The sequence below is a fragment of the Ochotona princeps genome, chromosome 29, assembly GCF_030435755.1.
Source record: "Ochotona princeps isolate mOchPri1 chromosome 29, mOchPri1.hap1, whole genome shotgun sequence".
NCBI lineage: Eukaryota > Metazoa > Chordata > Mammalia > Lagomorpha > Ochotonidae > Ochotona > Ochotona princeps.
Window position 1 is genome coordinate 10,546,022 of NC_080860.1, and position 19,930 is coordinate 10,565,951.

The 19,930-nt window shown below is 47.3% G+C and overlaps 1 protein-coding gene across 2 annotated transcripts in view; it reads left to right on the forward strand.

The window, feature by feature from the left end:
• Positions 1-3,313: 3,313 nt before the first annotated feature.
• BICDL1 (BICD family like cargo adaptor 1) overlaps positions 3,314-19,930 on the forward strand; it is a 76,247-nt gene continuing 59,630 nt past the window's right edge. For both annotated transcript variants that reach the window (XM_036496433.2, XM_004591882.2), the window contains exons 1-2: positions 3,314-3,779; positions 11,630-11,845. In XM_036496433.2, the coding sequence (XP_036352326.2) occupies positions 3,348-3,779; positions 11,630-11,845 (648 nt within the window). In that variant the 5' untranslated portion in view covers positions 3,314-3,347. The remainder of the gene's footprint in view (positions 3,780-11,629; positions 11,846-19,930) is intronic.

Here is a 19,930-nt window from a genome sequence, read left to right on the forward strand (position 1 = left end):
CCAAAGCCAGGAACCAGGAGCCAGGAGCCTCTTCCTACGCAGGTCTCCCAAGCAGGTCACCCACACGGCTCTCCCATGTGAGTGCAGGGTCCCGAGGCTTTAGCCCTTCCTTGACTGCTTTCCCAGGCCACAAGCAGGAAGCTGGATGGGAAGCAGGGCTGCTGGGATTAGAACTGGAGCCCACATGGGATCCCTCCCAAGGGTGAGCACTAGCAGAAAGCCAGAACTGAAAGCAGAACTAGGACTCAAATCCAGTCACTAAGATATGGGATGCAGGAATCCCAAGCAACATCTTTATCACAGTGCCAAAATGCCCACTCATATGTTTCTGTGGCATAGTGTGTAAAACCACCCGCCTGCGGAGCTGGCATGTCCCATGGGTATCAGTTCAAGTCATGGCTACTCCACTACCCATCTGGCTCCCCATTCTTATGCTTGGGAAAGCAGTGGGAGAAGACCCAAGTGTTGGGCCCCTACACTTTTGTGGGAAACCCAGAGGAAGCTTCTGGCTCCTGGTTTCAACCTGGTCCAATTCTGGCTCCTGCAGCCATTTGGGAAGTGAATCAGTGGACAGAAGTTCTGTCTCTCCCTTTGGAACTCTGCTTTTCAAATAAATAATAAAATTTTATTTTAAAAGATTGTTTTGCTTTTTAAAAAAACATGGAGTAGATATCAGCAAGTAAACCTATGGATAAGAAAGGATTTTGAGATCCTCAGTAATTTTTAGTAACATAAAGTGATTCTAAAATCAGAGAAAATCTAAGAACTATAATAAACTAATGAAGTGCTGGAAAATGTCAATGCTGAGATGATCTTATGGGCCATTGACAACACGCAGCTCTAACCAAGGGAACTGCTTGATTCTCTGCCTCCTTTCCACACAAGTGGATGAACCAAGACCTGAGGTCCGGACCAGTTTAAATAGCTGGCAGGCTTTGGGGGAGTGATGTAAATACCTCTTTTAGACTTGGCCTTTCAGAAAAATAAGATGGACAGAATCAAAGTGCCAGGTCATGCTGAAACGAGTCAAGAGGAAAAAGAAAATAAGGCTCGATTTTGGCTCTTGGATGCATCCTCCACAGACAGTACAGGGAGGCCACTCCCAAGCTGACTGCAGGTCACCCACGAGGCTCCTGGATCCTTGTAACCATTGCAGGACGTCTTCCTCCTTCACTGAGCCAACCAATCTTGGACCCTAATCGGTGATCATCTTCCTTAAGACCGGCTACCTTACAAAGGGAAAACGGAACAAAGAGCTATGGCAACCCTCACTGCACCAGCTGATGATCTGGGCAGACAGAGGGCACCCCTCAGATCTCAACACCCTCCTCTGTGAAGTCGAAAGAATGACAATATGGGTTGTTTGTGCAGATTAAGATTGACGTAGAAAGTTAATCCTGCACCTGTTGACACTGGGCATCACATGGGGGAGCCAGCTTAAATGTCAGCTGTTTTCCAGTTCCCATCCAGCTCCCTGCCAATGGCCTGGGAAAGCAGAAAAGGGTGGACCAAGGCCCTGCACCCTCATGGGAGACCCAAAGGAAGCTCCTGACTTCTGCTTGGTTTGGCTCCAGACGTGGTGGCCATTTGGTGAGTGAATTAGCGGTTGAAAGTTCTCACACACGCTTGCTCACTCACCCACTCTGTAACTCTGCCTTTCACATAAAGAATTTTAAAAAAATGTTAAAAATGATCACTTACGATCATGCACACGCAGTGCCAGGCAAGGAATGCACGAAGAGCCCGAAAAACGGCAGTTATGATCAAAGAAAATCTTTGTGTCCTGACTCCATCTTCATGCAGCCCCTTCCCGGATTTCTCCTCACGAAGCCCGGTCCTTCATATTCCTGAGTCATCCTGCCTCCTTCCTGCCTCGCTAGAGCGCCCTCTCCTGACGGCTTCGCCCCTGTGGGCGCTCACACTGAAATGCCGCAACCCGGACTCTCTCGGGGGTGGGGGGAGCGAGGCCACCTCTCTTAAGAGAGCAAATGTCCTCCGGTGCCCTTGGGACACACAGAGAGACCACCCGGCAGGTGTCGGCCAGGCTGACCGACACCCTGACCCAGAGCCACACGAGAGACAGCGAAGCCAGGGAGGAAGGGGGCGGAGGGCGACCCGAGGCGAGAACGAGGCTGCGGGCGTGGCCACGCCCCGTAGGTGCGCGTGTTAGGGGCGGAGCTCCGTCGTGAGGTGGGAGTTTTTAGGTGGGCGGGGCGTGGCTGCGCCTCGAGAGGCGGCGAGGTGGTGAACGCGATGCGCCGGCTCCGCAGGTGTACGTGCGTGGTGCGCGCGCAGCCGCCCCGGGGGGCTTCCCCCCCCACACACACACAACGCCCCCGACAGCTTCTCTTTCTCGTATTTTCTCCCCACCCTCCGGCGTGAGGCAGCGCAGGGGTTAAAGTCGCCGGCGCCACCTGGGTGCCGCTGAGGAGACTCCGGAGCCGGCGAATCCCGCGCGGGCGCGGCGAACAGGTGCCCGCGCGCGTCAGGCGCCGGCGAGGGGCGGGGAGAGGGGGCGCGGCCGGAAGCCCGGCTCGCCGGGCCTGGCTTGGGCTTTGGGGTGCGGTGGGGTGGGGTGCGGGCCGGCTGCGCCGGCCCGGCGAGCGAGAGACGAGCGGTTTTTTGTTTTTGTGTGTGTGGGGTAGGGGGCGGGTTGGGGAACGGCAGGAAGGGAACCGGCCGGGCTTTTGGGCGGCGCGCGATGTGGAGCCGCCGCCTCGGCCCCAGCAGCAGCAGCAGCAGCAGCCACCGCCGCCGTTGCCGTTGCCGCTGCTGCCGCCGAGGTGAGGGACATGGAGCGCGGCTGGCGAGAGCGGCCGCCGGCAGCAGCAGCGAGCGTCGCGGCCACAGCGGAGCGCAGCCCGCCCCGTGAGGCGCTGCCGGGCCGGCGGCGGCAGCAGCAGCAGCGGCGGCAGCCGCCACAGCAACAGGGCGGCTGAGAAAACCCCGGCGGCGGCTTTTTTTTTTTGGGAGGGGGGGTCCCTCCTCGCTACCTCCTCTCCCCGGCTTCGCATCCTCCCACCCACCCCCCCGTTCCTCAAGCTTGCCTTTCTCCCCCTCTCCTCCTCCCGCAGCCCACCTCCCCTAGGCGCGCGAGCAGCATTAGCAGCAGCTGAGCCCCCCGGGGGCGGGGGCGCGTGCCGCCGGTGCGGGGGAGGAGCGGGCCGGTGCGCGCCGCGCCCAGGGCGCTCGGGGACCCCCGGGGGGCGCGGGGCGGCGCGGCGGGGCCCCTCCCCGCTGCAGCCTGGCGCGCGCCGGCCCGGGCCGTACCGCACCGCACCGCACCGCTGCGGGCTCTTCCCGCACGCACACACACACATCCACGCGCGCGCGGGTGCGCGCGGGCCATGTCCGCCTTGTGCCTGGGCTTGGCCGGTCCCGCTTCAGCACCCGCCGAGCCGGACAGCGCCTGCTGCATGGAGCTGCCCGTCGCGGCCGGCGACGCAGCCCGCAGCACCGCCGCCACCACCGCCGCCGCCACTACCGCCGCCCTCGTCTCCTTCCCCGGGGGTCCCGGGGACCTGGAAGTGGCGCTAGAGGAGGAGCTGGCGCTGCTGGCGGCCGGGGAGCATCCTCAGGCCGAGCTCGAGCCTCCGGCCGAGGAAGGGACCGCACCGCAGCCACCTTGCGCCCAGGACCCCGAGCTGCTCTCGGTGATCCGGCAGAAGGAGAAGGATCTGGTGTTGGCGGCCCGGCTGGGCAAGGCACTGCTCGAGAGGAACCAGGACATGAGCCGGCAGTACGAGCAGATGCACAAGGAGCTGACGGACAAGCTCGAGGTGAGGACCTGGGGGCGGGGGGGAAGGGCAGTGGGGCGGGGCGAAGGGGACAGCCCGGGTTACCCTCCAGGGCCCTGGGTAGTTGGGGGAGACACTCGCCCCACCCTCTTTGTGCCTTGCCCCGCGTCCCAGCGAATTCCTCGAACGGGAGGTAGTAGCCTGGATTCTCTGTGATGGTCAGATGAGGACAAGAATTGAATGCACCTGACTTTGCCACCGGCAAACAGGTCGGGTGCCGTGAGCTGTGCTATGCGTGCGGGGTACACAGGCTCTAAAATAGAGCTTACAGTATGACTAATTTTTACAGCGCCGAGGTGAGAAATCCGGGAAGCATTTCAAACACCGTGCAGGTTTTGAGGGAAGTGGTTAATCTCTAATCAGAGTGTTAGCTTAATGTCTTCCAGTTGGGGCATTAAGGCCTCTCTCTAGATGCCCTTGTCTGTCTTAACTTGCAGGCAGCTCAGAGTTGTGGGAAGCAAGTGCCCCTGAAGGAGCTTTTTATAGCTTTCAGATACCCGGGGCTTAGGAAATGTGCGTCCCCAGCAGAGGTGGGGCGCGCAGGCTCAGCGTGTGACTGCTGTTCGTGAGTTTAATTTGGACCTGGGTATTTAGTTATTTTTTCCCCCTGAGTTCTAATTCTCAGGCTTGCGGTTGGAAGTCTAAATACAACCCGACCCGTGAGGACCATATTAGAACTGTGGGAGGGTTTTGTTTTTTTTTCAATTGTTGTAAATATCTTTTAAGGCATCTCCGGTATTTGCCCATTCCTTGGACTAAAGTCGTTTGGAGCTCTCCCTGTCTGCTTGCTTGCCCTGAACCAGAGTAGGGCCTTGACTGCCCTACTGCATGCCAGCATTTCTAAACAATTAAAAAGGTTTGAGGAAAAAATGAAGGGGATGGCAGTCATCTGTGACAGTGGAGGGTGCGAAAATTCAATCTTTTCTGCCTTTATGTTTTTGTTTTTTGTTTTTTGTTTTCATAGAACGAGAGTGTGAGAGTGTAGTGCAAACCTGAATAACGTCTTAAAGTTTAAGCCTTATCGGGTGCCATAGCTCTGCCACTTGTTGCACAGACAGAATGTGGATCCAGGAACAGTTCTAAATGTTTGTGTGTGTTTGCAGCGCGGGGGGCATATCACTGGTACAGTCCAGGGGGAGAAAGGAGACCCGGCAGGGGCTGGGTAGTTCCCCTGGCCTGTTAACTGGGCCTGCCAGCCGATGAACCCGCCAGATAGCTGTCTGCAAGCCCGTCTGTGAGACCCATCGGTCCACTCCGCTAAAAAGCAGCCTCCTGAAAGGGATCGTTTCATTTCCCTTGAAGTAGAGGTCCAGGAATATAAAGGACAAGACTTCAGTTACCCAGCTCTGGAAAGAAGTACCGCAGGCAGAGATTGCTTCCTGAGATTGGAAATCCTTTCGGTGAGCGGCTTGGCCCAAGAGACAGCCAGCGTCCTTAGCAGGGTGACTAGTGGCAGATTTTGTGGTAAGGCTGATTGGTTATACATACACATCCTGGATTCCACCCAGAGCCGCCGTGTGTGTAGTCAGCAAAGGAAAAGAATTCCAAAATTATGTGAAAACAAAAAAAGGTTCCATGGTAAAAGAATAAATGATCTGTGATATTTTGTTCCTGACCTGATGGACAATAACAAATAGCGCCAGAAGCCCAGAGCTGTTCATGCCTGTAAGGATGGCCACTTGAACTCTTACTATTGAAAGTTTAAGTTCTCAGCTCAGTTTGGACCTGCTCACTGAAAAAAGGTTAGAGTGCTAAGTGATGATGTGTGCTTTCACAATAAGGCGTGACCAAATCCAAGCATTTGTTTTTAAGAGGCCGAATCTGCATCATTAATGAGTGATAGAGGTTCAGTTATACTGTTGCTCCCACGTACTTTTTTTTTTAAATCATCAGAGAAGTGTTTTAAAGCTTTTTAGTGTACTGTCAAAAGTACAGATATTTTAGACAACCAATAATTTCTTGTAAGTTCTTTTATTATGTGAGGTAAACTCACACTTACAGAACACTGTTAATACCTGCAAATGAGTTTTCCTCACAGTGTATTTCTTGAGCAACCCAAATTTCTGAATGTTGCGCTTTCAAAACCCTAATACAACCTCTGTATTTTCCATTATGTTATTAGCTTACATTCAGAGATTTAGGAGTGCTCCTTTAAAAATTTTTTTTGTTTACTTATATTGGAAAGAGAAAGATCTTCCATCTACCGGTTTACTCCCCAAGTAGCTGCAATGACAAGAGCTGAGCTGATCTGAAGCCAGGAGCTTCTTCTGGGTCTCCCTGGTGGATGCAGAGTTCCAAGGCTTTGGCCGTCCTCAACTGCTTTCCCAGGCCACAGGCAGGAAGCTGGAAGGGAAGTGGAGCAGCAGGGACACGAACTGGCACCCATGTGGGATCCCAGTGCATGCAAGGCAAGGACTTGAGGCATTATGCTACCATGCCAGATGGAGTGGCCCTTACTTTAAGCAGCATAATTTCCCAGAAACTATCAGAATGTTGGAAACAGTCACATTCTTTTCCAGGTTAGTTTGGAAGATGAACTGATGAAGATGAACAGACCTGGTATTGAGAGAATGGTTGCATCACTATTAAATGAAGCTGATTTTGGTGTTAATCCTCTCTGCTCCCTGCTACGAAATTGGTGTCCTTCTAACTTAAGGACAAATTGATCATTTATTAAAGTCTTTTCTAGTTAGTAATTAACATGAACTACTTCTCCAGTTCTTTGTGTCAAATCCAAAACATTTTTTTGTCTTAAAACATTAAATACTCAGGCATTTTACCCATTTAAAGTCTCTAATGGTTTAAAGACTAATGCAGTTTTTTGGTTTTTTTTTAAGATTTACTTATTTTCATGGAAAGGTAGATTTACAGAGAAGAAAAAGTCTTCCATCTGCTGGTTCACTCCCTAAATGACCACAATGACTGGAGCTCAGTCAAACCAAAGCTGGGAACATCTTCTGCTCTCCCGCATAGAAACAGGGTCCCAAGGACTTGGGCCGTCCTCTGCTGCTTTCCTAGGCCATAAGCATGGAGCTGGCTGGGAAGTGGAGCAGCCAGGACACGAACTGGCACCCATATGAGATGTCAGCAGTTGCAGGGGGAGGATTAACCATTGAGCAATCATGTGGACCCCCTAATACAGTCTTTAAACCATGTTTCTACTGCTTTTTTTCAGCTCAGTTTAATCTACTTTTGAAGGGCAGTGTAGCAGAATGAGAGATTGTCCATGTGCTGGTCAACCCCCACTCTTACCCAGGCAAATGCTCTCAGCAGCCAAGGCTGGACCAGGGTTAATCCAGCAGCCTGGGTCTCCATGTAGGTTTCCCATGGGAGATGAGGGTGGCCTGAGCCTAGTAACCTCAGCCATCATCCACCTTCTCCAAGAACAGATTACCAGGAAGCTGAATGAAAGTAACCGTAACTTAAAAGGCACTTGTATTTATTTTGTTTAATAGTTTAACAGAAAATTAGATGCCATCCCCTAGTTCATGTTCTCCAGATGCCTATAACCTCTGGAGCTGAGCGGAGCTAGGAACTGACGACATGGTTTGGGTCTCCCGTGGAGGTGGCAGGAACCTGTGGCTTGGGCCATTACCACCGTCCCCTGGGATCTATGTTCCCAGGAACCTGGTGCTAGGAGACCAAGCCAGGAATAGAAGCAGGTACCCCAGAGTGGAATGCAGGCACAGTCACTGATCCGTAGGAGATTTTAACAGTACAGCTTCAGGGTTAAAACATCCATTCACATCATTGGGGAACTTTAAGATTTTGGATGTTCTCCCACTCTGAACTACGTTCCATCTTACTCATTTAAGTGTATGAATCAGGTTTTTATATGCTTAAAATTCTTTTTTTTTTTTAAAGATTTATTCATTTTATTACAGCCAGATATACACAGAGGAGGAGAGACAGAGAGGAAGATCTTCCGTCCTATGATTCACTCCCCAAGTGAGCCGCAACGGGCCGACGTGCGCCAATCCGAAGCCAGGAACCTGGAACCTCCTCCGGGTCTCCCACGCGGGTGCAGGGTCCCAATGCATTGGGTCGTCCTCAACTGCTTTCCCAGGCCACAAGCAGGGAGCTGGATGGGAAGTGGAGCTGCCCGGATTAGAACTGGCGCCCATATGGGATCCCGGGGCTTTCAAGGCGAGGACTTTAGCCGCTAGGCCACACCGCCGGGCCCCATATGCTTAAAATTCTAAAGGCATTCAAAAAAAATTTCTGTATCTCCAGATAAAAACTTATGTACAGCCAAGTCCTTCGGTTTTTTTTCTTTCCAGAATATGATCCAAGTAACTTGAATTTATGTACATTTTTCCCTCAGGTCAAATATTTGTCATACAAAGATTGGTCATTCCTCTTGTTTTCCTTTATAAAATTGGATTATTATTGCAGAACTCTCTTTCCTCAGTTATTTCTTTCTTTCTTCCTAGTCCAAAATTCTCAGGGTTCTAGGATTTTTTTTTTAAGACTTAATTATTTGAAAGGCAGGGTTAACAGAGGGAGAGATACTTCCCACTTCTCAGTTGGCATCACCAGCTGAGGCAGGACCAGGCGAAAGCCAGGAGCCAGGAACTCCACCCTGGTCTCATGTAAGGATAGCAAGGGGCCACTGCTTTCCTAGGCTTGTTAGTGGGGAACTGAATTAGGAGAAGGGTGGTCAGCACCCTAAGCAGTGGTCATATGGGATGCCAGTGTGTCATCAGGTTGTGGCTTAACTCACTCTACCACAATGCTGGCCCCCTCTAGGGCAGTGTGTTAACAGCAGGGAAGAACAGGTGAGAAATGCATCCACACTGTGGGAGTCTGTGAGTGAGGGAAGCATCCAGGGCTCTTGATTTTGCATGCAGCGCTCATTGTCTTCTCATTATACATTTTCTTTCAAAAATCATGTCCTGGACTTAGGTAGGAAAAAAGTGTCACTTGTTTTATTCCTTCTTCCCCCCACCCTGCCCCATGAGTACCACCTGTTCACAGACCCTCCCCTTGGTGAATTGGATTGTTTTTAGTTGCTTGGTTGGGATGTTCACCAGCAGCTGTTTGCTGAGTATTTTTAAGTCTCTGTTCTTTCAGAACACAAACCTAATTTATCTGGCCTCTCAGTAACACTGTGATTACTGAGGTTTTTTTGCAGTTGCCTTCTGTTCAATCTTTTTAAAAATATTTTGGAAAAATTTAATAAAACTAAAGATCAGTTTTAGAATTGCAGTTAGAATTTGTTTCTGTATTCCATGTTTGTGAAGTTTCTAAGTGACAAAAAAACTTTCAGTTTTTTGGGGGGAAGTTTCTGCAATTTAAGGGAAGCACAGAGCAGAAACTTCCACTGATGGATCCAGGTCCCTTCCTTGATTTTGCTGCTTCTGCTGACTCCGGAATGAGGCTATGTGAAGTGTAAATGAATGTGATTTTTTTTCATTAAATATATTTAGAGTGACTAAAGCGAAATGAATTATCCCCTTAAAGCAGTCTACTTTGGAGTCAGTGAAAACTGCCTTTGCTAATGTGTTCAGAATTTTCATTTTGGACGACTGTGTTGGCACGTGGTTTTGACTGTGCTCAGTCATGGTAAATTTTCATGTTTGGAGGATAAGTGACTTTTGAAACAGTCTCAAGTCCCTCAGCGACAGAAGCAGGATGGTAGGATGAGCGGGGATAATCTCACTTACTAGGTGTATTTCAAAAGTGACGTAATGGGACACATTTTTCCTGCACAACTATAAAGATGGCCCTTGAGGCTTGGCAGAGACGCTTCCTTCCAGTGAGTGTGGCTTTCCAAGGCCGAGACAGCTGAGTTCATTGAAAGGGAAGATTCCTATGCTCGTTTTAGTTTGTGGAAACAGTCTCAGTTGTTGGCTTCACCCTTCAGTGCATCCGAATTTCCTGTAGAAACAAGTGTATGAGCATAGATGGATGCCAACACCCTATCCCATCCTTGGGTGAGTCTCAGTCTTAAGAATCGGGGTCCAGGCGGGTCTAGTTTTAACAGTCACGGCAGGACGTTTCTGAGAGCACCGGAAGTGGAAGACTTGTCTCTATTGTACATTTCATGTACTCTTTGAGTGTATACTTAGATACTGTATATGCTTTTCTTTTTTCTTTTTTTTAGATTTATTTTTTTTTTATTTTTATTACAAAGTCAGATATACTGAGAGGAGGAGAGATAGAGAGGAAGTGGAGCTGCCTGGATTAGAACCAGCGGCCATATGGGATCAAGGTGAGGACCTTAGCCACTAGGCCACACTGCCAACCCCGGTATATGCTTTTAAAGCAAGAGAACGGTTAGTCTTACCATAACAAAAATATATTCTTATTTCCTTCAGTCTAAAGGATTCATTTTTATGACTATAATTGAGCTGCTACTTCATCTGCATCTTTCCTGTGTGCCACATTGGTTTTTCACAGTTTATATTTTATCACTCTCGGCCAGTCGAATGAAAACTCCGTGAAGAAAAGGGTTGTGGGCCTGGTGCAATAGCCTAGTGGCTAAATCCTTGCCTTGTGTGTGCTGGGACCCCATATGGGTGCCTGTGCAGTAATCCTGGCTGCTCCACTTCCCATCCAGCTCCCTGCTAGTGGCCTGAGAAAGCAGTTGAAACTGGCCCAAGGCCTTGGGACCCTGTATCCATGTGGGAGAACCTCCACCGGTAATACCAGTATCCCATATGGGCACTAGTTCATGTCCTTGGTACTCATTTCTGACCCTGCTAATGGCCTGGAAAGTAATGTGAAATGGCCCAAGTGTTTGAGCTCCTGCCATTCAAGAGTGGGGCAAGACCTGGAAGAAGCTCCAGCCCAGCCCTGCCCTTGCTAAGGTGGCCATTGGGGAGTGAACTAGCAGATGAAGATCTCTCTATCAAAAAACAAACAAAAAAACTAAATCAGAAATAAATACATACTTCTTGTTAATAGACCATGATTTAAAGTAGGCCGGAACCCGAGCTTGCCGTACTGTTTGGGAAATCAAGTGCTATATGGAAGATAGCGGCAGACATTGACGGAACTGTCCTTTCAGACGTTAGTCACTTGACTCAGACATGAATACCAGCTGTCCCATTTACCAGTTCTGGCCTTGCACTACTCACTTTTAACTGCTTGTCTTGCTTTGCCCCGTTTTTAAGATAATCTAGAGGGTCTCTGGGAGGGGAGGGCAGACTGGCACTGCTGGTTGGAATCCAAACTGCTCCATTGTGACCCAGAGCCCTGCTAATGCACTTGGGACTCACAAGGAGACCCCCAAAAATGGTGTTCCTGATATCGGTTACCCCCATCTAGGGAGTAAACCGATGCATGGAAGCTCTCTGACTCCTTCTTTGTAACTCTGTCTTTCGTATAGATAAATTGATCTTCAAATGTTTTTAAAAAAGATCTCTGGGTTTCTTTTCATCTCTGGAAAGTCTGTGATTTCAAGAGCCTGTGAGCCTGCTGTAGATAATAATTGATTCAAAAAAGGGTCTCTTCAAAAAAGTACTTGAGTGATTTGGGTTATGAGATTCACTTATAATTGCTTGCTGGAGATGACCAGTTGATTAAGTAACTTGCAGAGTTTCAAGTGAATTCCAAAATGTGGAGTCTCATGCCCTCCTATAAGAATAAACATGATAACATTGAGTGTTTTCAGTGGGAGAGATGTTCCTTTGTGAAACCAGCTCCTTCCCTGTGCTGCATCAAGGAGATATTTTTGTAACTGTGAATTGGGAGGCTTGTCCTATTTGGCAGTGTTTTGTTGTGTGCTGACTGGGTAGAAGAGGAATGAGTGCAATAAGAGTATAAAAAGGCTGTGGGATACAGATTTTAAATCTTATTCACTTTTTTCTTTTTCTTTTTTTACCCAGCACTTAGAACAAGAGAAGCATGAACTGAGAAGACGATTTGAGAACCGGGAAGGAGAATGGGAAGGGCGAGTGTCTGAACTGGAGAGTGACGTGAAACAGCTGCAGGATGAGTTGGAGAGGCAGCAGGTTCACCTGCGGGAAGCAGATCGAGAGAAAACCCGGGCCGTCCAGGAACTGTCGGAACAGAACCAAAGACTGTTGGATCAGCTCAGCAGGGTGAGTGGTGGATTCGGGATCAATAGTGAAGTGGCTTCTCTGTGATGTGGGTCCTGCAGGGGTGCATGGTAAGAGCAGTGCTAGTGTTTGATGCCTTTCGCTTTTGATACCAGCAAGGTAAGTGTTCCATCTACAGGAGCTTCTGCCATCCCCAACTGGGAGTCAGGAACCAAGACCTGTCAGTCTGTGACACTCACTTGACTTGGGTGTTTGCTCATTTTTTAAATGAAGAAGCTGTGCTTAATGGTTTCTGAAGTTCCTTATTGTTCTGTGGCTCTGAAAGTTTGATTTCTTAAAGTCGCTAGTGAATGATATTAATTCATTTAGTTCATATATTAATGGTGCTGTCTTTAAACTGAAAAACTTAGGGAACATTGCTAGAACAGCAGTTTTCATTAATGTTGCATTTGTGAATGTACTGTCTGAATTGTGCTTTAGTTTCACATTAAGTAAAAACTACTTGAATAGAGTGATGTCCTTGAAGTATTAACTAAGGTCAAGACTGTAAAATTGCAAAAAGAAGATTTTAGGTTCAATAGAGACCTAATTGAAATGTAGGACATACCTTTTTAACTAATACAGGAAAGCTTTTACTACCTTGATTTGTAAATCCACCTCCATTTGACAATTAAGACCTCTGTTTACTTCTGTGCCTCAGTCCTTACATGTGAAAAATAACAGAACTAACTCTTCATTTACTGGAAAAAAAGAACAGCTCATCCGTAAGCTCTAATGTTCTGTTGTAAGCATGGCCTGGTCAGTGTGGTCAATGTATGGTCTTCCATCTTGGGGAAGGCCCAGCTTGCGCCGTGTGCACCAGAGTCCTGGATCGTCCTCTGATTTGAAGGAGTCAGGATATGAAGTTATTTCCCTAGTTTGTGTGCTTCCCATTGGTGTTCTGAGACCATCGAAAACCTTCATGCCTCACAAGGAAGTGTGAAGTAAACGCTACCAGTGTGGGAGGGAGAAGATGGAGAGGGAGGAAGAAAGACAGAAATGATTTCTATAGTTGGAAAACAGATGGTGGCAGGGAAGTATCAACTTATTTGTGGAAAGTGAGGACTTGGAAGACAGAACTGCCGGTTTACCTGGGGTTCCTTCTAGAGAGCCTGGCCACATTGGATCGGCTGGCAGGCAGAAGTTGGCCAGTTGAAGAAGTCATTTCATGGGACCAACTCATTAACGGCATTTTTGATTTCCTTCTAAAACCCTTTTCAGCATCTGGGACATGAATCTTGATCCTTGTAAAAATTTAAGGTTTTTTTTTCTTTTGTTTTGTTTTTAGTCTTCTCATTACTTGTGAAATATGAACCAGAAAGGCCTGGGATTGGTTTATTTGTTAAGACATTAATGCATATTCTGAGCTATTGTTCCTGATGGACACTTAGGGAACGAATGAAGCAAACCAGAACAATTAAAGGGGAAGCTAAGATTTCTTGAGGGTTAAGTTCAAGTTCCATTATGAGGTGAGCAAAAGCAGTCCTGACCCTACTTTCTGGTCTAGTAAAAGCTGAGAGGGCTGACTGCAAAAACCAAAAGCACAGTATGAAAGACAATAGAGTCTGGACTTGATTGTACTTGTAAGTAACTGGGTGATCTTGTTGGTGACTCAGTTTGTTTTAAAATGGAGGTAAAAATTTGTGCCACGTACAGCAATGAAATGAAAATTTATATTAAATTATATATGAAATAAGGATTGTTTTGGTGTTGATGGTTATTTTACTAAAGCAGTGTTTTTATAGTTGTTCTGTTTCTTGAATCTCTGTAGAAAATCCCGACAAGCTGTTCCCAAAGCAGTGTAGGAAGATACCATTTCCACTAGACCTAGATTCTTGTTATCTTCTGTGGCCTTGAATAAAGGCCGTTGCTGTTTTGTGGCTCCCTTCCCACCCCCTCCTTGTTTTTAAACATTTATGTTTTTATTGGAAAGTCCTTCTCTCCCCAAGTGGCCACAATTGCCAGAGCTGAGCCAATCTGAAGCCAGGAGCTTCTTCCAAGTCTCCCACACGGGTGCAGGGTCCCAAAGCTTTGGGCCGTCCTCTTCTGCTTTCCCAGGCCACAGGCAGGGAACTGGATGGGAAGTGGGGCAGCAGGGACACAAACTAGCGCCCATATAGGATCCTGGCACATGCAAAGCAAGGATTTAGCCACTAGGCTATCACATTGGATACCATCCCCCCCTTTCCTTTTAAGCAGGACAAGTCCCTGGGGTTGCTACCAGCAGCAAGTTTAAATTGCATTTTATTATCATTTTATTAACTGAGTATTCCAAAGCAAGAGGAGTTCAGTACTTTGAAGTGAGTTAAGATTCTGTTAGGACAAGATGGCAACCAGCAGAGATAGCGGATGGCTAAGGTTTGCTTGAAATGTGCAGAGTTCTCTCCCTGTGTCCACGGGTGTGGTGGGGGGTTGGTTCCAGACCTCTGTGGATGCTTGATATCCCTTGCTGTATTGTTTTTGTATAACCTGTACATATTCTCTCATGTTTAAATCATCTCTAGATTAATTATAGTACTCCATACAATTAAATATTGTGTAAATAGTTGTTAATCATGTATTATTTAGGGAATAATGACAAGTGGAAAAAAAAATCTGTGTTTAGTGCAGGAGCAATGATTTTTTTCCTGAATATTGGTTAGCTGAATCCAGAGATGTGGAGACTGCAGATACAGAGGGCTGTAATTATTTTTATAGTCAAGAAATGTCTAATATCGAAAATACCATAGTACAGTATTTTTGGGATATCATCTGGAGTGTTTTCACATGTATTTTAAATAATGTAGCAGTTATAATTCACATACCATAGCGTTTATCTTTTTAAAAACATCCCTTCAAATTTTAGAGAGCTCCCCCACTTTCTGGGTCAGTTCCCCAATGTCTACAACAGCCAGAGCTGGGCCAACTGCGACCAGGATCCAGAAACTGAATCCAGGTCTTCCCGTGAGTGAGTGAGTGGGACCCAACCGCCCTGAACCATCATGGGCTGCCTCCCAAGGTCTGTGCAGGCGAGAAGCTGGACTCAGGAGCTGGGAATATGGGGTGCAGGTGTCCACTGCTAAACCAAATGTCTCCCCCCAATACACACCTTTTAAAGTGTTCCATGTGGATTTTTAAAGTAAAATTATGAGCCATGGGCACTGCCTCATGAAATAACATTTTGCAGATACTACAAAAGAAGATTGGTACCCACTCAGTCACCCCTCATTCCTAAACACTGAAGCCATTCAATTGTTGCTGTGATTTTGTGTACTGTAAACTCTGCATGAGAGTGAAATCAGCCATAGGCAGACCACTGTGCCCAGCTCTATCACTTAGTGTTGTCAGGACCTTGCCAGACTATGCCATGTCAGCACTGCATTCCAATTCATGCCTGAAGAATGTTCCATGTGTATGAGCATAAATCTTTTGTCCATTTGTCAGGTGACAGATATTTGAGTTGTTTCCATCTGGGGGATAATGTGAATAAGGCTGCCATGAACACTGATGCACACATTTTTGTGGGGGACAAGGTCCTTTCAGATCTAAAAATAGGATTGTATTGCTGGGCTGTATCGAGATGGGGGAAGAGTTAAGCGTTGTTCTCGTTATACACTTGGGAACATCTGAGGGACGGGAAGATCCATGACTTAAGTTATCTTCCAGCTCAAGTCTGAGGAGATTTCCTTCAATTCCGTTTCAGATTTAAGTGTGTGTGTGTGTGTGTGTTTTCCTTGAAAGGCACAGTTACAGGAAGTGCGGGATCTCCCCACCTGTTGGCTCACTCCCCAAGTATCTGCAATAGTTAGGGCTGAGCCAGGCCAAATCCCCAAGCAAGTGCTTTGTCCTGTCTCCCAGTTGTGTGCAGGGGCCCAAGCACTGGGGCCATCTTCTGCTTTCCCCTGGGCACATTAGCAGGGAGCTGGATTGGAAATGAAATAGCTGGGGCACAGACTGGTGCCCATGTGGGATGCCAGCATCATAAGCAGTGACTTGATCCACTAAGCCACAGTGCCAGCTCCTCAATTGCCAATTTCTAAGACAGCAGTCAAGATGATAGACTTTGCAGCCAGATCAAATACCAGTGCTGCTACTAGCATATCAAACATGACTTAGTTGCTTGAACATGGGAAATTAACTTTTTTGTTCTTACTGTTTGAATTACAAAAACAGCAAGTTATTACTAGTACCTAATGATGGTTTTTTATTTTTTTTTTAAAGATTTATTTTTTATTACAAAGTCAGATATACAGAGAGGAGGAGAGACAGAGAGGAAGATCTTCCGTCCTATGATTCACTCCCCAAGTGAGCCGCAATGGCCGGTGTGCGCCAATCCGAAGCCTGGAACCAGGAACCTCTTCCAGGTCTCCCATTGGGGTGCAGGGTCCCAATGCATTGGGCCATCCTCGACTGCTTTCCTAGGCCACAAGCAGGGAGCTGGATGGGAAGTGGAGCTGCCGGGACTAGAACCGGCACCCATATGGGATCCCAGGGCGTTCAAGGGGAGGACTTTAGCCACTAGGCCACGCCGCCGGGCCCCCTAATGGTGTTTTGAGGAGTCAGTGAAATAATGCATGTAAATGCTCTAATAACCACAGTGCCTGTCATGTAGTGAGTGCTTGATAAACAGTAGCCATCATTACATCTGCATTATGTCGATGAGATTTCTGTGTGTGATCACACTGTCTCCATAACAGACGAACCTCAAGTATCTGCAGCACCCAGCAAATAATATATATATACATATACACATACATATATATACATATGTTAACTTGACCTTGCTGGGTATTGAGGCTGGTGTTTTGTGACACCCAATATCCCCTGGTTGCTGTTGCGTATATCCTAGGGATAGACATCTTCAATTGCTCATTTGATTAAATGTTAAGCTATCTTGTAATTAATAACATTCTGTGAGTATTACTTTTGAAACTCAGGGTAACATATTTGGAGAAAACAATTCACTTTCTAAATCTGAAAGTAACACTATTGTGGCTTTGACAGTGGCATTTTTTTTTTTTAAGATTTATTTATTTGAAAGAGTTTCACAGAGAGGAGAAAGAGAGAGATCTGTCTGCTGGTTCATTCCCCGCATGGACGCAAAGGCCAGGGCTGAGCCGGGAGCCTCTTCAGGTCTCCCGCATGGATGGGAAGGGCCCAAACGCTTTGGCCATCCTGCACTCCTTTTCCCATGCAGAGACCTGGATCAGAAACAGAGCAGTTGAGACTCGAACCAGCGCCCATATGGGATGCTGGTGCTGCAGGCAGCAGCCTAACTCACCATGGCCCGATAGAGAGGGTGGGCAGGGACAGCTTCTCAGAGGAGGCGATGTCTGAGATGAGCTCTGACGGGTGAGAAGGCAGTGGCGGAAATCTGTGATGGTCACTGTGAGATGTGCACTCTGTGTGAGCAGAGACCACACCCATCCTGATGGGGGAAAAAACCTGTCTTAACAGAAAAGCATTCAGTAAAAGATTATTGGGTTTTCTGTTTGATGTTTGCTACATTGTTGCAAGAAAGAAATGTTCAGGAAGGCAACATACTGTCTGTGCACTGTGAGGAAGAGCAGTGACTAGCTGTTTTAAAAAGCCTCAGTCTGCAGATGTGCTGCTTACAAACCAGTGGTCAAAACATTTGTGGGTGCCAGTGTGTGGGCAGGCAGGGTGTGGACAGTGGTGAGTCGGTGGCCTAGAGGACTAAACTGTCCTTATAGATCCTCCTGGCTTTGTCTAAAACCCAGGCTCCCCTAGATTGAGATGAGTTAGTAGCAGTTAGGAGGGACAGAGCTCTTGTGTATGGATTTAAAGCCTGCAGGTTCTTTTGTTATGTGGTGATCCACCGCCCTGTAAGCTTGCTTTCCAGTTTTATTTAACCTTGGTTGACAGTGATCCTAAAGTTTTAAATAAAAAGTTCCAGAAATAATTTCTAAGTTTTCTGTGCACAGTTCTGAGTAGCCTGGGGAAGTCTTGAGCCACCCTGCTCTGTGATATCCAGGACAAAATCTTCCTTTGTTCAGCGTTTTCAGGTTGTGTGGAAATGTCCATCAGACACTTCATATTGGATGGGCTGTGGTGATACCACAGTGGTTGAGGTCAAGTCACCTTTGTTTTACTTTATAAAGATCCCAAAATGAAAGAATAGTGAGGCTGGCAATTCAGTCATACCAAGGAGGAGCTAGAAAGTGCATCCTTTTAAGTGTTATCTCATGGGGCTGGAATTTGGGGGAGCAGGTACACCAGCTGCCACACCAGCATCCCATGTGGGTGCTGCTTCACGTCCTGGGTGCTCCACTTCCAACCCAGCTCCTTGCTAATGGCCCAGGTCCTTGGACCTCTGCAGCCCCTGCGGAACGCCCAGATGAGACTCCTGACCTCGGCCTGACCCAGCCCGGGCTCTTGTGGCCATCTGGAGAGTGGACCAGTGGGTGGAAGATTTTTCTGTCTTTGTCTCTCTCTGTAACTCTAACTTTCAAATAAATAAAAATGTCACATCATGACAGGAAGAAGGATGAATAGAGTACAAGGTGAGATTTTCCCAGAGAAAGACCATGTTAACAAATTTGATTATTAGAGTCTTATCATTCTAGTTTGTCAGTTATTCTTTTCTAACTGAGCCTCATTTTTAAGTTAAGCTTTATATAGCTGTGTTTTCTATCCCCAGTGGGTGGGGACAGCTCTGCTGTGTTTCACTCATGCTCTACAGTCAGTGGATCCCTGTAGTGACTTACCCTGTCATCGTCTCACCTCATACATGGATTTGAAAATGAGAATCTTCGCTCTTACAAAAGAATTCTCTTGTCTCATGGGAGACTTGGCTGTTATTTGGGTATGGGTGTCATGGCTTTCCCGCTTCCTGGAAGCATAAATGCACACTGGACTGCAGAACTCCTGATTCCAACTGCAGTGTCGTCTTGTCCATTCTTACAGAATGCTCTGTCATGTGGAGGAGGTGACAGCTGGAGAGTCCCTTGTGGAAAGCTAAACAGTGACTGCTTCTGAACAGAGCCCCTCCCACCATCTGGAGTTGTTCCCTGGGCAGCCTTCTCTGCTGCTTTGCAGAGTCAGACTCAGAGCTCACCTCAAAATCATCATTTGAATGCTTCATTTATTTAGGTGGTGTGTTGAATTCCTTTGGCTTCTGCTTCCCCAGGCTGCTTCTCATTGGGCCTTCCTTTCCTTTGTGGGTCTGCAGGTTCCTCAAACTCTCCATAATTCTCCACACAGAGTTGTGCTCGTGTTCCTGGTCCCCATGGCTTTAGCTTTTTAGACTTTGTGCCAAAGCCAGAAGCTGTACTGCGGGCATTGTAAGAGCTGTTCAAGAGGCCCGCGTGTAGCCAAAGAGTGATCACCATGTGAACCCAAGCTACACAGAGGGATAAAAGGCATTCAGCGGGAAGCTAGGCCTGGGGCCAAGACCAGGAGAAACCCACGACTGAGGTCTCAACCACGCAGGCCCAGACCCAGAGGTACCTGAGGAATGATCTTGGTGATGAAGAGATGACAGTAAAGAACAGAGACCCACTGTAGTTTATGGGAGGCCAGGCAGTCTGGAATCTGTGTCTGTGAGAGGTAATCCCCAGTGGGAGGTCTTTTTGTGAATTTAGATCAAGCCAGAACAGGAGTCACTTCCTAAGGAATTGAGCTTAGAAAAATCCAGTAGATTGTACCTCAGGAATTGTAGTTTTGCCTCTGTCTTAAGGTTCTTACGTTTTCTAGATTTTTTACATTTAAATACACATACGTATATGCACATTTTTGAATGACTAAAAGAAGCAGTGTTTAATGTGAAATTGAGACAAAATACAAATGTTAAACAGTAAGAAGTTCCCATGACCATCTCCCGCAAAGATTGGTGGTAGTTTGGTGTTTATTTACTTTCTGTGTTTTTTTTCATACATGTCACATAGGCACATATAAACATGAATACTTTTTTAATATTTTGCTTTCTTTTAAGCATGGCATTTGGATTTTTTTCACTTGCTGTATCTTGAACTCATTTTCTTATTTCCAGAAATTTCGTAAAGTGTATACAACCGATAGATAGGGTAACACTGTCCTATTAAAGGGCGTATGTGCTGGTTGCAGTGTTCTAGTGTTACAGGCACTGCT